Genomic DNA, 16,468 nt, shown 5'->3' with positions numbered 1-16,468 from the left:
GACCCCACTCATGAGGGCTCTGTCTTCACGGCTTAAAGCCGCTGCCGAAGGCCCCACCTCCCAGCGTCACACTAGGGTCAAAGTTCGACTTGTGAATCTGGGGACGCGTACACTGAAGCTGGACCAATCACAGAGGCCAGCCCTGGAGGATGAATGCTACCCCGTTGGGTTTTCCAAAGCTCGACCACGTGGTTTAGGATACCACACAAGAAACCAGAAGGAGCCATGCGGATTCACTTGGCCAAAAGCTGGGCAGGGCCCTGGTCCCCGTGGAGGGGGCGCCCTGATGTTCTCTCTCCCTCAGCTGAGGCCCTGTGCGGTGCAGACTGGACACAGACTCTTCAGTGTGGACAGCATCTTCCACTCAGCCCCTGAAGCACGTCTGTGTCCCCTGAGCTTGGGAGGGGGTGTTGGAGTTGTCCAGGCCCCACACCCAGAGTCATGGGGAGAGGGGAGGGCAGGGTGGTCCACGCTGGCCACTCCCAGGAAGGGGAGGACAGGGGACACTGAGGAGCCCAGAGGCCAGCCTATGGCACTGGAAGTGGCGTGGATACGGGCCGAAACATCTAGACATGAGACGGCACCAGCCGGGGGCCCAGAGGAGAGGGCCTGGCCTGAGGCAGGGTGGGGCTTGGTGGGAAGAAGCCCCCAAGGACAAGGATGGTGCAGCTGGGGGACAAAGTCAGTGGCCACGGAGGGAGGCATGGAGCTGGCCAAGAGCAAGGTCTGCAGCCTGGCCCCGGATCCTCCGGGCAGCTCAGCTCCTTCCTCCACGGAGCCCCACTCCTGGAATGCTCTCCAGCACAGGTGGGGCTGCCCATGGGTCCCATGACACCACTGGGGCTGCACATGCAGTCCCAGTAACTCCCACTTCTGCAGGGCCTCGGGCCAGAGAGTGGTCGGACTACCCCCTGAACACACCCTGCGGCCGCCAAGCCCACTCATGTCCTTTTCCGACCAGCGCAGGTCTTCCCAGCTCACCCTCATGCTCCACGTCCACCCGCTTGGTCAGCCCACCCCTTTTGCGTGTCCATCCGCCAGGCATGTGACGCTCGAGGGACAGGAGACAGGGTGATGGGGGAATGGTCCCCATGCTTTGGTGCAGGTGGACTCAAGTCCCCCGCCAGGAGGATGGATGAGGTTTTCAAATTGGTTCCAACGTTTAAGGCAGGTGATCAGAAATGAGAGAGATGCCAGAATGGGGATCACTGGGGAAGAGGAAACAGGGAGGGGGGGTGCGTGGGGAGTGAGCTGGGAGCTGTCTCTTCCCGCCCACCGAGCCAGGCCCGCCCCCACGGGGCCCCTCCTCAGTACATCCAGAATCGTTCTCCCTGGAAGCCCCTCCGCTGCTGTGGTGTCTTTGTTGAAGTGTTCCTCCATCATCTCAGACCCCAATGCCTGCCCTCGGCAGCTGTGTGAGCGTGTTTAGTGTTTCTTTTATGAGCCCAGGGTATCGTCACACACACACGTGTTGTGTGTGTTCCATTTACGTTAATCACAGTACAGCCCACTCTGTTTCCTCTTTCTCTACTGCTCTCTGTGTCACGACGAGTGCCCGCGTGGCCGTGAGCTCTGTGTCATGACGAGTGCCCGCGTGGCCGTGAGCTCTGTGTCATGACGTGCGCCCGCGTAGCCATGAGGATGCCCGGGCAGATAGCGTCTCGCTGCTTGAGACCTGTTTACATGTCTGGTGACTGTCCTGCCATCGGGACATCTTTCTGCGTATCCCAACCTGGTGGTGACTGGTGACCCCAATGATGGTAATGGTGCCCCAACACTGCCCTGTGATCTCCCTGCCTCTTTCAGTTGAATCCGCACGTTTCTAAGCCACGTGCAAAAAGACTTGTGTGGTTAGTGCGGGGCGGTGACGCAGCTTGGCCACACTGATGTGGGCAGCAGACCCTGGAGGGAGCTGCCTGGTCACCGCCTTCTCACGGCAGCGAGCTGTGGGGGAGCCTAGTCTGGTGGCTGAGGCTCACGGGTGTGGTAGGAGACGCAGCCATGCCCGCGGCCTCACAGGGAAGGGGGCTGGAGGCCGTGTGGCTCTGACAAGGGGCAGTTTGGGAACCACAGTCCAGAGCCGCAGCGGCAGGCGATGGGGGAGGCCCTGACGGAGGAGAGCAGTGCGCACAGGCAGGACAGGTCCACCATCTCGAGGGGCAGGGAGGGTCCCCAGCGTGGTCCCGGCCAGGAGCCCGGATGAGGTGGGCACAGGCCTTGCCTCCCTTTGGGGAGGGGCGACTTCTAGGCTGGTCGTCAGCCTGCACCGGGATCACACCGAGGAGGAAGACAGTCCCTGGTCTTGTCCCTGGATGGGGACAGTCCAAGCCTCACGGACCCTGTGCAGGCCTTCTTGGACGGCCAGCCCCAAGGCTGTGTGGTTTCTTAGCTGGGCACATCCCAGTGAATCCGGAACACTCCTGCATGGGGAGGGGGGCCTGCCGTGACTCGCATTCCACGTCTAAAGGGCTCCCCCGGGATGGGGCGGGGGCGGCAATAACCCCAGGCCTCCTGCTCACTGCTGGGGAGGGCGGCAGTCAGAGCTCAGGGCTGAGAGCGCGTGCCGGGGGCAGGGGCTCTGGATGCTGCCGCTCAGGTGGCTCCCTGCCAGGTGCACAGCTCGGGCTGGGAGCAGAAGCCCCCACCGGGCTCCCCGCCCCTTGATGAGCAGCTGCTGCCCAGGGGAAGGCGGGGTCTGTCCCTGGGGCTGGGCCCGCTCAGCCTGGGACCCTCTGCTGGCCAGGTGTTGCCCTGGCAGCCGCACATGCCCCCTCGGTGGGCACACTGCGTCCCCACTAGTGGCTGGCGACCGCGCCACCTGACCCGGGCTCTCTCCTCCCCGCAGGCTCACTAACGTCTGTGTTCGTCAGGCTGCCCTGCGGTGGTGTCGGGGTAAGTGTTTCTTTAATGTGTAAATAACGTCCTGTTTGTTCTCGGGGTCCCGATGGTCACAGAAACCGCCGCCCCGCTCTCCGAAGAGCAGGTAATTGCTGCCAGGTGTTTTCCATAAACAGGGTCCACAGGGCGGGGCTGCCCACTGCGCACACGTGCGGCTTCAAAGGCCCCGTGAGCCTGTGAGCATTTTGATGGTGGGTCTGGGGCACTGTCCTCCGGGGAAGGCCGTCTGGCAGCAGGGCTGGCTTCAGGAAACGGGATCTGGTGTGCGGCCCGTCTCATCCAACCCGCCCAGCCACAGTCCCCTGGTCTGGCTCAGCTCGCGGATCCCATCGCCGCATGGGAGCATGTCGATCCCGATCCCAGAGCTGAGCCCCGGCCCGAAGCCCCCGATGCCACTCTGACTGCGGGCATGAGATTATGGGCCGTGAGAGGTGGGCACAGCCGTGCCCCCGGGGTTGAGCCCTTGAGCAGAGGTGTGCAGGCAGACACACGGGAGAACTAGGGTCTGTGTTTCACCCCGGCTCTCCCTGCCTGTGGTGGGGGTGCTGAACCCGTCTTGGCGCCCAGCTGCCCCCCAGCACAGCCAGAGCTTCTCCTTCATCCAGGGGGTCTGCCCCCCAACCCGCCGGCCTCTGGATGAGGAAGGGCACGGGCAAGGAGAGTGTGCTGGGTTTGGGGGTCAGAGCAGCCCCCTCCCAGCCAGCCTGCTGGCTGTGGAGCTCCGTGGCCGGTCCTGGTCCCAGAGAGCCCAGAGGCCCCAGTGGGCGCACAGGCGTCCCTGCTGGAACTGCGCAGCGGTCGAAGGTCCGCGTAATGACAGATCGCACGGCGGAGCCCAGGTCTGGATTCTGTTATGGAAATGAAACAAAATTGTTTTCTTCCTGAGTCTTTACAAAAATTGCTGCTTTGAAAATTATCCCGTCAGAAAGAGAATAAACGGCATTTATTCATACCACCACCAGGCCCTCCTAGAGTTATTGTATTTTGTATTGTAAATAGGCTGCAATCTCTTAATTCAGGGCAAATTTTTGGCCAGACTTGAAAAGGTTTGGATCTGCACTGCCCTGCAGCCGCTCCGTGCAAGGCAGGATTTATAATCCACAAACGAAAGCGAAATGGGGCCTGGGGGCTGGGCCTTGAGCCAGGCGACCCCTCCCCGGTGTGAAGTCCAGGTCCCACCCCACCACGGCTGGCTATGGCACCTACCTCCACGTCCAGGCACAGAAACACGCAGGAGCACGGAGACCTGGAGAGTCTTACCAAGAGGAGCCAGGTCAAGAGGGGAGTCCGTCAGAGTGATCGGGGGAGTGTGAGCCGTGCAGTGTCCAAGGGGACTGTCCACTCCCAGCTGTGTGCTGTAATTACTCCTAAGAGGAGGGCTTCCCTGGTGGCTCAGGTGGTAAAGAATCCGCCTGCAATGCAGGAGACCCAGCTTCTGTCTTTAGGTCGGGACGATCCCCTGGAGGAGGGCATGGCAACCCACTCCAGGATTCTTGCCCTGAGAATCCTCTGGACAGAGGAGCCTGGGGCGCTACAGTCCTCAGGGTCGCACAGAGTTGGATACGACCGAGCGACTGACACAAACAGACGGGCAGAGGGCCGAGGTGCCCGTCCTCCTGCCAGGCTCAGCGGGGCCTGGCCGCGCCGCTGGTGCAGCCGCAGCCCTCCTGGGTCTCAGTGTCTCCTTCCAGACCCGAGGGCCAGCCCCCGGGGTGTCGGGATGGCCGCGGAGACCCCAGGCACCCAGGTGTGGTTGGGAGGGCGTGGGTCAGCTGTGGAGACCAGGAAGGAAAGGTCGCTCAAGTGAACATCCAGTTGGTGTAATGGAGGTTTTTCTTGTTTTACACTTTCCCCCCCAAACCAAGTTGACAGCAACTTCTGCTTTGCTCTCCTCCCGATTTTTGCATTTTTCTTCCAGCCCTGACCTGGCTAGAGGGGGCAGCCCCTCGCAGGCCCTGGGGGCCCACAGCCCACCCAGAAGGGCCACCCCGAGTGTCCGTTTGAAACCTCCGTGTGAGGTCTCCCCAGCTGTCCTCCCGTCCACCTTCGCTGTGGGGAACTGTGGAGGAATCGGGCGGTGGGCCGTTTCCCCCGCCTCCACCACTCCCGTGTGTGGCGGTCACCCCGAGCGGGGCCGCCTCTGCAGTGTTGCACTCCCAGCGCCCTCCCTGGAGCCTTGTTCTTCTGGAACTCAGGGCTCCAAGCCCCCCATCCCCGTGGGTCCATGGGGAGCTGCTGGCCAGCAGCTGGAGGCCCCGAGGCAGTGCAGATCACCGTCAGTTTCTCGGGCAGCAGTGGCAGCCTGGGGTCTTGCAGTGTGGGGCTCGGGGTCTGTCCCTTACCCTGGACCCAATGTTACGTATGGGAGCTTCTGGGCCCTCGAGACAAGCGCAGAGCACAAAGACCCTTCACTGAACGCGAAGCGTCGGTCCATTTTACCCCCTGGCTCTGGTTACTTAGCCAAAAGCCCAAGTTACTGCATTTGGAGGAGAAAGAATCTGAGTGGTTTTTTGCCCAAACCGAGCATCAGGGATGGTACTCTTGCGGACTGCAGCAGACGCCTGGGACTCCCACGCCCTTCTAGAGAGGCTCTGGGAAGCCTGAGTGACAAGCCTGTCCACCTGGAGTGGGGTCTGCAGGGCCTGTGAGAACCTGCTGCCCACGGCAACCCCTTCCAAGCCCTGAACGCTCGGGGCCCAGACACAGGGGCTGAGCTGCAGGTGAGGGTCTGGCACCCCGCCCCCGCCAGGGTCGGCGCCCAGGCCCTGATCATTACGTGGGATGGATGGGTTTCTTTCAATGAAGTCTTGAGGCTTCATCTTCAAAGCAAGATGATTTAAAATACATTTACGAGCGGTTCGAGCTATTTCCTGAGGAGCGTTATTCCGTGCGGGCTCTTCTTTTCAATGACCAAACCGCTGTGTTCTTTAAATAGCTTCCAAATGTCAGAAGAACGCTCTGCACTTAGTCCGGTCTCCACGGCATTAATATTCAACGTTCAAAGACAGGCTTCTGTTCTAAATAATGGTGTGCTGTTATTCATTTCAGTAGCCTCTCAACTAGAATATTGGGGACCAGTTACTTCAGCTCAAGCATCAGTTCAATAAAATCGACGTGAGAGCTGGCATTCCCAGAGGCTGGGCTGGGGATCTTCCCAACCCAGGGATCAAACCCCAGTCTCCCACATCGCAGGCGGATTTCTTTACTGTCTGAGCCACCAACAAAGCAGGAGATACAGGTTCGATCCCTGGGTTGGGAAGATCCCCTGGAGAAGGAAATGGCAACCTGCTCTTCTTGCCTGGGAAATCCCATGGACAGAGGAGCCTGGCGTGCTGCAGTCCATAAGAGTCGGACACGACTGAACAGCAAACAGCTGATTCTAACCCTTCTTAACATTTGCTTTTGCTGACTGTGAGTGTAACTCAGCTGCAGTTGCAGTTTAAAAAAAGAGGTTGGGGGAGCTAGGTAACCTTGACATCACGACTCTTAGCTTGGAGTCACTTGGAGCCACTGAGAAAAGAAATGACACCTCAGAAAGGAGTGAGAACGCAGGTGTGCTAATTTGGGTGCATTTACCATTCTTTTCTTGTTTAGTATTTTTTGGCGTGTCTTCAAAAAAAAAAGTAAGCTGGAATGTGAGCTGTGTTCTGTAATTAGGGAGAGACGAGACCCTCCAGTTTCAGAGGCAGAGCACAGAGGACGTGGCTGGGCGGCGGTGGGGGCGGTGTGACCCTCAGGGCGCCGGGCTCACCGCAGGCGTACTCTCTCCACAGGTGGACAGTGACACCATATGGAACGAGGTGCACTCGTCGGGGGCCGCCCGCCTGGCCGTGGGCTGTGTGGTAGAGCTGGTCTTCAAGGTGGCCACGGGGGAGCTGAAGGTCAGTGAGGACCCGCAGGAGGGGCTTGGGGTGGGGGGAGAGTGCCCGGGGAGGGGGCAGCCGGCCGCCTCTGCTCCCCGCTTCTGCAGGGTACCGGGCGGCTGCGGGGGGCGGGTGCCCAGGTCTGTCCCCACGGTTGACCTGCAGGAGACCCTGCCCCTTGTGAGAACACAGAGCCACGCAGCGGTTCTCAGCAAAGCCGATCTTGGAGCCCTGCCCTCTCACTGTGGCTGAAAGACTAGGAGAGATTTTGTCCGTAGGAGTTGTATCATCCATGGCTGAGTAGTCATCAGAGATTGAAAAATGAAGCTTTGTAAATATTTATTAATTTAAAAATAATAGTGCGTCTGGCTTCGTGGCTCAGCTGGGATCGTCATGCCCACTTCTGCATCTGTGGCTGGCGACACGTGGCCTTGGCTGAAGCACACAGAGGCGGTGCAGCCTGGCATAGTGCAGGGCGAGGGGAGGGGGTCCTCAGGGGACTGCAGGTCTGTGTCTCTGACCCTACACCCCAGTTCAGCGAGGGGTGCTGTCCTGAAGACGTGTTGCCGTGTAGACCCTGAAACACACCAGCGGCCTCTGTCCTCCTGCTTTATGAGGGGCCCCGTACCCTGAGCGTGTCGTTTTATCCTGACTTTGCACCGTGCTCGGTTGTCCAGAGATGAGGGGTCACGGAGGGCCCCAGAGCCTTCAGTCGCCTCTTCCTAGGCAGTGTGCACTGCAGCCCAGACCCTGGGAACCGTGCCTGTCACCTCCCGTTTCGTCAGGAGGGTCTCCTCCGCACAGGGATTTTCACCAGGAAGCTCAGATCCCACGCTGACCACAGTCTCGTTCTCCCCGATCTGACAGCCCCGCCGGGCTGGTTACACATCCCCTATCTCTCTGTATGGGCGTTAAAGAGATGTCAAGGTTTAATGACGTTGATAAGTTTCACTGCTTTCTCCGGGCGCTGGCATGGAGCTGCCGCTCCCCTGGGAACCTGTGTGCTCCCCCCACCACCACACCCGCCGCCGGTCAGCTCTCAGCTACACGGGAGCGGGCACAGAGCTGTGGGGGTACTGGAGAGGCCCGGGGTGTGGGGTCCTGTCCAGGGACGGGGAGATGGTTGGGTGGTGCCGAGGAGGGGCTTCCACCAAGTGCACACCCAGCCCAGTCTCCGCAGAAGGCTGGGCACACTTCCCATGCCTGGCCAGCATGGTCCATGGCCCTGGGGGCTCCGTTGCAGACCTTGACCACATAGCTTCCTGGGCTTGCAAGACCGGGCGTGCTGGTCTAAACCGTCTTTATTACGGCGGCTGCAGGATGGTTTGCAGATGGTCCTTTTAAAGCATAAGTGATTTCGGGGCCTGGAGGGGGCAACCTGCAGCTCTTCTCCAGCCTTTGCTCACAGGCGATAGTGGTCCTTTTTTTGCACTGCCCAGTCCCCGGGGAGCTGAGCCGCAGAGACAGCAGGGAAGCTGACATTATGGCCCAACCAGGGAGCAGCCTAGCCCCGTCAGATTCATTTGCTCCAGCGTTCCCATCCAGTTACTTCCTGCTGGTTATAATCAGAGCAGGGCCACAGGCACCCCTTCCCCTCCTTCCCAGACTCCCCCGCTCAGCAGCCCGCAGCCTGGCCAGCAGACTGTTGCGGATGGAAAGTCAGGAGTGAGCTGACCTTTTGTCTCAGTGATCTGTGATGACAGCAGGCCTCTCACAGAAGGGACCTGGGTGTCTCCGAAGCGCTCATAGGGAGCCCTGGGTCCTGCCCGCGTCTGCGCCCGGGGGCGGCTGGAAACCATGCAGACTCTGCCTGTGCTCAAAGGCAGTCTGTGATCTTTTTCTCACTGACCTGAAACCAATCTTCTGTCCCTGTCTCTCCCCGCTGGTGTCGTGCCTAGAATGGCTTTGCTGTGGTCCGCCCTCCAGGACACCACGCAGAGGAGAGCACGCCCATGTAAGTGGACACATGGTCGCTCTCGGGCAGGGGACACACGGCTGTCTCACACCCCTCCCGTGTGCCGGGCCAGCAGCATGTGCAGCTGGAGTTGGCTGTGACTCTGGAAAGATGCGGGTTGGGGTGGCAGGGGGCACAGAGGGGAGGCCGAGGGTGCAGAAGTGAGTCCAGAGGCGCCACCTCCTTGTCTAGCCCAGGAACAAGCCCAGGAAAGGGAACATCAGCTGTCCCAGGAGGAGTTCAGGGGGTTCGTCCTTGTTCTAGACCTCGGGTCTGCTCACGTGTGGCCTTCCAGCCGACCTGCTCATGCTCTGGTACCGTGAGGCTCAAGTCGCCAGGCCACAACCACAGTGGTCAGCTGTCCAGCCTGTGTTTCGGGTTGTGGAGCTGGCTGAGGTGGCGGGGGGTGGCATGTGGACTCAGGGTCCATCCCTGTCCAGAAGCCCCCTGCAAGAGTCACAGGACTTGACCCCACAAGTTGTGCCCAAAGTGGACACAGGAAACCCTCAGCAAGTGCCATATGGGGCTTCTACCCAGGGCCTGAGACAGAAGACTCAGGGTTGGGGTCATCAGGAGGAGGCGACGGGCGGAGCCTGGAAGGCTGAGCGCCGGCCTGTCGGCTGGTGAGGCACACACATGCAGACAGAGCCGCAGGGAGAAGCAGGAAGCACGCAGGCAGGGAGCTACCTTGACCCCAGTGGGGCGTCGGGATGCGGCTGCAGGAAGGGCCCTTGCTGTAGAGGGAGCTGTCGTCACCCACGTGCGTCCCTCCCTGGCCCAGGACAGTCCGCATGACCCAGCAGCGGGTGCTGACCGACTGGGTATCTGCTCTGAGGTCACCTTTCTAATCTGAGTCTGGCTTGTCACATATTCTAGACAGTGGGCTCAGGGGGACCCAGATGGAGCCTGGAGGAGTCTCGTCGCTGGAGGCTCTCTTGGGGGTCCAGAGGCCAGCAAGGCAGGAGAGGCTACAGGTGCTTGGTACCCCTTCCAGACAGCCAGCCTGCACCCTCAAAACAAACCCACCTAGGCTTCTCAGCTCCTGTGGCAGTTCAAGTTTAGGAGATTTTCATTTTTACTCGACTCACTTTCTTAGCTTGTTTTTCCCGTCCTCTCAAAGCCTCTCTCGAATCATTGTATGCATCCTAGAACACAGAAAGATAAGCGGGGAGGGAGTAAAATAGTAACTTCTGTGTTCCGTGGGCCTTCGTGCCTCTTGGGAGGCTGGTCAGTGCATGTCCCAGGAGGTGTCCTCGGGATGCTCTAGTGTTCTCGTACAGGCTGTGTACAAACTGATCAGAGCCCACATTTTATCTCCGTTTCTCCTGATTCTCCCCTGTAGGGGGTTCTGCTACTTCAACTCCGTGGCCATCGCTGCCAAGCTTCTCCAGCAAAGGCTGAGCGTGAGCAAGACCCTCGTGGTGGACTGGGTGAGTTGGGGGGCCCTGGGGCGCTGCCGGCTTGTCCCTACCCCACCCCCGCTCCAGCAGACAGAGGGAAGGCAGGCTTTCCCACTCCGCTGACAACTGGATTTGTGGACCCGCACTTTGTGGAAACTCCCTCAAAGATGCAGAAAGGAAAAGCCCAAATCCGAGGAGTGTGACAGCTCCTACCAGCCCGTCCTGCCAGTGACCCTGGTTCTGAAGTGTCCGGAGACAGGCTGGTGGTTGAGGGCAGCAGCTAGAGGGTGGTCTTGCCAAGCCTCGTAGGAGGGTGGGGGGCAGGTGGGGCTCGTGGGCCCTTGGCACTGACGGCGGCCCGGCCAGCTGCCTCTGTCACTCCTGCTTCTGCCGGGTGACCCGGTTTTTACCGATTTAACCCCCTGCCCCATTTTCCCACATGACGGGCCGCTTCTGACAGGGCCCTGCCTCACAGGGCACAGTCTATGAAAAACGCTGTAGAATAGCTGAATTCCAGAGGTGGGAGGTGGGCACTCAAGGTGTTCACTTTATTATTGTTTTTCAAGCCATAGATGGCAAGGGGAGGGGAGAAAACTCCCTTTGGAGTTTATGATCCATTTCATAATATTTTTAGTTAAAAAAAAATCAGATACTTCAGGCGGGATTATCCTTTATGCTGCAGAGTTCCTCCTGGGTTTGGGAAAAGTAAAACCGGAACACAGCCCGGGACACCCCAAGCTCCGGGCGCTGGTGCCGGGGCTGCAGGGCATGGGCTGCTGACCCTGGTCCTCACACGCCCAGTGCCTGCTCCGTTCAGCCCAGGGAGCCCCTCGTCAGCCCCCCGTGGGGAGCAGTCAGAGATGCTGGGGGCGTGAAGCCCCTGCAGAAGGCGGGCGCTCGCCGGCTGCCATCCAGGGCTGCGCCGGAGGCTCTGCTGTGGCCACAGACGGCAGCGGGCGGCACCTGCCCCGCCCTCACCCTCAGGCCTCTGTGGAGTCCGGCTGGTCCCCCGCTTCCAGCTGTCCTTCTGTGTTTTCTCCAGTGAGCTCAGACAGCATTCATGCGCGGATTCTCAGCAGTTCCTGGGCTGAAAACCGCGGTTCGTCTGCAGCCCGCAGCTCACGCGCTGGCCGCCAGCCACCCACTCGAGTGGCTTGTCACCCCACTCGGGGCCTGGCACCCCGGCTCTCAGCCCCCGGCGGAGCCGGCTTTGAGCCTGCGCCCCCAAGTGAGCAGCCGTGGGAGCCGCAGGCTGGCAGTAAGGGCGGGCTGCCCAGCTCCCCAGCCTGCCCCTTGCCCCAGGGTTGGCAAGACACTGATCAAATGACCCTGCCCGGAAACAGCAGCCCCCGGGGCAGTGAGACACCCTGCGAACCTGCCGCAGGCCGTGCCCTGAGAGCCCCGAGCCGGGGAGCTTACCCCCGCTGGGCGGGAGGTGCTGGCTCACGGGAGGGCGCCAGCGCTGAGCACCCCCCGCCCCACAGGATGTGCACCACGGGAACGGGACCCAGCAGGCCTTCTACAGCGACCCCCGCGTGCTCTACATCTCCCTGCACCGCTACGACGACGGCAACTTCTTCCCGGGCAGCGGCGCGCCTGACGAGGTGAGCAGGGCTCTGTCCGCGGGCGCAGCCTGGGGGCTGGGGGCACGCCCGTGAGCAGAGGGGGCCCGGCGTGACGGGGGGAAGCCGTCAGCCCGGATCCCTCAGGTGCTCCCGTGTGGGCCACGTCTGGTCCATGTGCAGACGACATCCTGGGAACCCTGGTTCTAGCCTGGGCGGGCCGAGGGCTTGGGCCAGTGAGTGCGGGTGCCCTCGCCTTCGGGAAAGGCTGCTGCACAGGCACCATGTGTGTCCAGGGCAGCGGCCCTCTCGCCGGTCGAGTGCCCACGGTGGGCTCCCGGGTGACCCCCGAGACTCCAGCGAAGGTCCCTGTTCTGAGCGGAGAGGCCCGACAGTAGGGAATCCCGTCCAAGGAGAAAGACAGGCCCGCCCGCCTCGGGGTCTCGTCCTGGAAGGGACGTCAGGGCAGACGGCCAGCTCGCAGCGGTCCCCGCAGCCCTTCACGGTGCAGCCCCTCCCTCAGGCAGGGCACAAGGCCCCCACACTCTGCACATGCGGGGGAACGGGGTTCCTGCCTCTGAAAACGCCCCATCCTGAAAGGCAGCATGTTGAGGGCGGGTGGGTGGGCGAGGGGCACACCCCAAGGGCCGCCCCAGGTCGGGTCATGGCATGCATTTCTCTCCTCCGTGCAGGTGGGCACGGGCGCCGGCGTGGGCTTTAACGTCAACATGGCTTTCACCGGCGGCCTGGACCCCCCCATGGGAGACGCAGAGTACCTCGCAGCCTTCAGGTGAGGGTCCTGGCTTCCACCCCGTGGGGCACTTAGGGAGCAGTCGGGAACCCCCCACGGGGGCCCAGCTCCTGTGGGCTTCACCGTTCTCCTCTGACCTTCGCCTTCCCTCGTGAGCACGCCCCCTCCATCCCTGGGCAGTGCTGTGTGCTGGCACTGCAGGAACCGGTCTTGCTGTCTCTGCGTTTTGGGGGATGAACCCCAAGGCTTCTCACAGTCTGCTCTTCAGGCCAGAGGTGGCATCCCCAAGACTGTTTCTCACCTTCCGTCTGCAGGGTTCCCGTCTTGTGCGTCTCATGGAAACCAGGACTCCGTCTGGGGTCTCAATAGTAAGAAAGTGAGGGAGGCTGGGGGAAGGTGTCAGAAAGCATGAGGTTAAGGAGAATCGGGTGCTGCGGTCTGAAAAGGCTCCTGATCTCCTAATTCTTCTCTCAAAAAACCTTCTGTGAGATGATGGGAAACAGAAGTGAACATCCCTCCTCTGCTGACATAAAAATCGGGAGGTGACTCCCTCGGTCACCCCGGTTCCGTTGTGTTAGGCTGGGCTGGGGGAGTCAGGTACAAGGCGATTCTGTAAAGCCGTCTTTGCTCTTGTCATCGAGCCGTGCTTTCTGCTTCGATCTGGGCCACATTGAAGGGACTCCTGGGGCTGGTAGCACTAACCAGCTACCTCCTGGTTAGTAGGAGATTAGTAGGAGGAAACCCCGCCTCCTGTTGCGGTCAGAGCAAGTGGCTGGGGGGCTGGGGGCGGGGAACGGGGGGGCAGCCCCTGGCAAGTGTGCGTCCAGGGCCCCTCGGAAGGAGGAAAGTTTTCCTCAGTAGCGAAGCCCAACGGACCTTCCGTCTTTGTTTGAGACATGGCCTCTGCATCAGGCTTTGGAGCCCATCAAGTTTCCAAGGGACTTTCCTTCCTTCCTCTTGAGTGCGTGCTCTGGTTGTCCTGCATGCGGGCACGTGTGTGTGTGTGTGATGTGCGTGTATCTGTGTGTGTGTGTATGTGATGTGCGTGTATCTGTGTGTGTGTGTATGTGATGTGCGTGTATCTGTGTGTGTGTGATGTGCGTGTATCTGTGTGTGTGATGTGTGTGTATCTGTGTGTGTGTGATGTGCCTGTATCTGTATGTGTGTGTGTGTGTGTGATGTGCCTGTATCTGTGTGTCTGTGATGTGCCTGTATCTGTGTGTGTGTGTGTGTGTGTGATGATGCCTGTATCTGTGTGTGTGTGATGTGCCTGTATCTGTGTGTGTGTGATGTGTCTGTATCTGTGTGTGTGATGTGCCTGTATCTGTGTGTGTGATGTGCCTGTATCTGTGTGTGTGTGTGATGTGCCTGTATCTGTGTGTGTGTGTGATGTGCCTGTTATCTGTGTGTGTGTGTGTGTGAGATGCGCCTGTATCTGTGTGTGTGTGTGATGTGCCTGTATCTGTGTGTGTGTGCCTGTATCTGTGTGTGTGTGTGTGATGTGCCTGTATCTGTGTGTGTGTGATGTGCCTATATCTGTGTGTGTGTGTGTGATGTGCCTGTATCTATGTGTGTGTGTGCGGGTATGACCCACCTGTATGTGTGTGGGCGTGCATGCGTGTGCACATGGGCATGTGCGTGGAGGCACGCATGGATGTGAGCACGGCTGTGTCCCGCCTGCAGCTGAGATCCTAGCGAGGGCCAGGCCATCAGAGCTTGGCTGAGGGCCCTCCCTGCTGCCAGCCTTGGGCTGGGCTCTGGGTGGGGTGGCCGTAGGGGTCACACGACCCGTCACAGCATCTGCCCCCTCATCTGTGCCCCAGCCTCAGGGGCAGCTGTCTGGGTCTAGGGATGCAGAGGCCGGGCCCCAAGGGGGGCTCCGCCTCCGTGAGGCCCTGCCGCCTGCCACTTGGTTCCCACAAATGGTGGGTCAAGCGACGAGCTGCGCAGACAGTGAGAGCAGCCGGTTCAGACAGGACCCCATCGCCTCCTCAGAAGTCCCGCGGGGTCGTCACCCAGACCACTCTCTCCGATCTCAGTGGCTTAATGCTCTTCTTTCCTCTTCCTCTTGGTAAGATGTAATGCAATCGTGACATTGTCCCCCCCCCCTTACTTAGGGGAGAAGGACTCCCCCTAAACGGACACCACATCTGAAAACCGCTCATGTACATGATTAAATGTCAGCTTCAGGAAATCAGAACTGGCCTTCTCTGTGGAGGCCATCACCGCCCGCCCCGGGACGCCCTCCAGCCCCACCCCGTGAACTGGCCCTCCTCAGGGGCTTCCTGGGGAAGAAAGTGTCTGGACTCGGCCCTGAGAGGCATGAATACAGCCCAGTGACCTCTGATGCCTCAGGGGACCCGGCATGGCTGAATTCTGGTGGAGGCTGTCTTGAAACTAGGGGTTAAAGTGGTAAAAATGGCGGTTCCCTCTTCCTTCAGACCAGGTTCCGACTGAACCGGCCTCCAGGGCTGTCTCGGGGTGCTGGGCACGCTGATGGGGTGGAAAAGCGGGCAGGAGGCGGGTCCTGGGGGTCGCCCCCTCCCCGACCGCCAGCATTACGATGGACCCCTCACCCAGAGTTGCTGTTGATGTCCCGTTTTAATCTTCTGCCAAGTGTATACATGGTGATGCCCTATCAAGTGAACTTTTTAAAGCTCAAATAGCCTCTTTGAAAAGGAAAATTGTTTCAGGTTTTTTTTCTTTTATTGATTTTAATGTAAAATAGCACTTTGAAGTTTACAATTTATGGTTCCCTGGGCATCGATCAGAGTGGGGAAGGAGGGTCAGAAGCCGTTTCCCCTCCTCTGCCCGCTCCCTGGGGGCCCGGACGACGCTCGCCCCATGCCTTCCAGGCGGCACCTTCTGCTGAGACCCACGCCTGCCTTGTTGCATTTCAGGAGATCAAGCCCGAGATGAAGAAGAGATAAGAAAATTGCCCCTAATGAAAGCCAGAGGCAGCAGCACTTTCTCCTGGGCCTGAGACTCTGGGAGAAAAGGGGACTTTAATTCAAACCAGCCAGGCCAGCAGCTTTGAAGTCTGCTGAGCAGCGGAGGCCTCCGGGCCAGGAGATCCTGGTGTACTTTTCTTAACCCCTCACTTCCCTGCCGCCTGGCAGCGTGGGGTGCAGGGGCCGGGACTGCTGCTGCCCTCAGAGCACTGTGTGGGGGGAAAGGCCGTGTTAACAAAGGTGCTCAGGGATGGTGGAGCCGGACCATCCCAGAGATGGTGGAGCCAGGACTGCTCATGCTTTCAGAGCCCAGTATGGGGTACAGGCCGTGATATAAAGGTGCTCAGGGGTGGTGGAGCAGGGACTGCTCCTGTTCTCACAGTGCCCTGTGGGGGGAAAGGCCGTGTTATAAAAGTTATCAGAGATGCTGGTGAAACCGCCTGTTTGCAAGTGGAAGTCTTCCTCTCTGAGTGAGGTCGGCCTCTATTCTGAGAAGCTGAGCAGGTTCATTTCATTTACCCAACCTTTGAAGCCCTGCAGGAAGGTTGAGGGGCTTTTGTTTCTTCCATGTTTTTTAAAAAAAAAACACTGGTTGGTTGTTGTTGAGCTAAACTATACATAAAATTTGACCCTCTGAAACACATGCAAACATCTAGTTCGGGGCGCTGGCTGCGTTCACAGTAGCGTGTCTGCTCCGGGGAGACTGTCCCTGAGGGCCTAGCCCCTGGGGGCCATGAACACACCCACCTGGACCCCTCTAGCAGCCACTGTAGCTCTTCAGGGGCGTCCAGGTCTTCTCGGCAGAGCGTTTATCCGAGGACATTTCTACTGCAATGATCTTAGAAGCAGAAGATAGAAGTAAAACCTCGGAGTTGAGCGATGCCGTGTTTAGCCCGCGGTCACTGCACCTGTGTACAGGTCGGGGGTGCACGTGCCTGTCCTCGTGGGTGGCAGGGCCCCGGGTGAGATGGGCCTGTGCCGATGGCGTGCGGCATCCTCCTGCCCTCGGGTGGGGGCCTCGTGGTGTCGGGGCGGGGGACGCTCCCATGGCTGGTCGTGGAGCCTTCAAGCACAAGGCTTCCTGGGGGC

At 59.9% G+C, this 16,468-nt stretch overlaps 1 protein-coding gene across 7 annotated transcripts in view; it reads left to right on the top strand.

The window, feature by feature from the left end:
- HDAC4 (histone deacetylase 4) overlaps nucleotides 1-16,468 on the top strand; it is a 288,731-nt gene that overhangs the window by 249,942 nt on the left and 22,321 nt on the right. For all 7 annotated transcript variants that reach the window (XM_070368625.1, XM_070368624.1, XM_070368630.1 and 4 more), the window contains 6 exons: nucleotides 2,846-2,892; nucleotides 6,672-6,779; nucleotides 8,660-8,715; nucleotides 10,058-10,145; nucleotides 11,600-11,719; nucleotides 12,370-12,467. In XM_070368625.1, the coding sequence (XP_070224726.1) occupies nucleotides 2,846-2,892; nucleotides 6,672-6,779; nucleotides 8,660-8,715; nucleotides 10,058-10,145; nucleotides 11,600-11,719; nucleotides 12,370-12,467 (517 nt within the window). The remainder of the gene's footprint in view (nucleotides 1-2,845; nucleotides 2,893-6,671; nucleotides 6,780-8,659; nucleotides 8,716-10,057; nucleotides 10,146-11,599; nucleotides 11,720-12,369; nucleotides 12,468-16,468) is intronic.

Source organism: Bos mutus, chromosome 3 (assembly GCF_027580195.1).
Source record: "Bos mutus isolate GX-2022 chromosome 3, NWIPB_WYAK_1.1, whole genome shotgun sequence".
NCBI classification, from domain to species: Eukaryota; Metazoa; Chordata; class Mammalia; order Artiodactyla; family Bovidae; genus Bos; species Bos mutus.
This window is presented reverse-complemented; position numbering and strand designations above follow the sequence as displayed.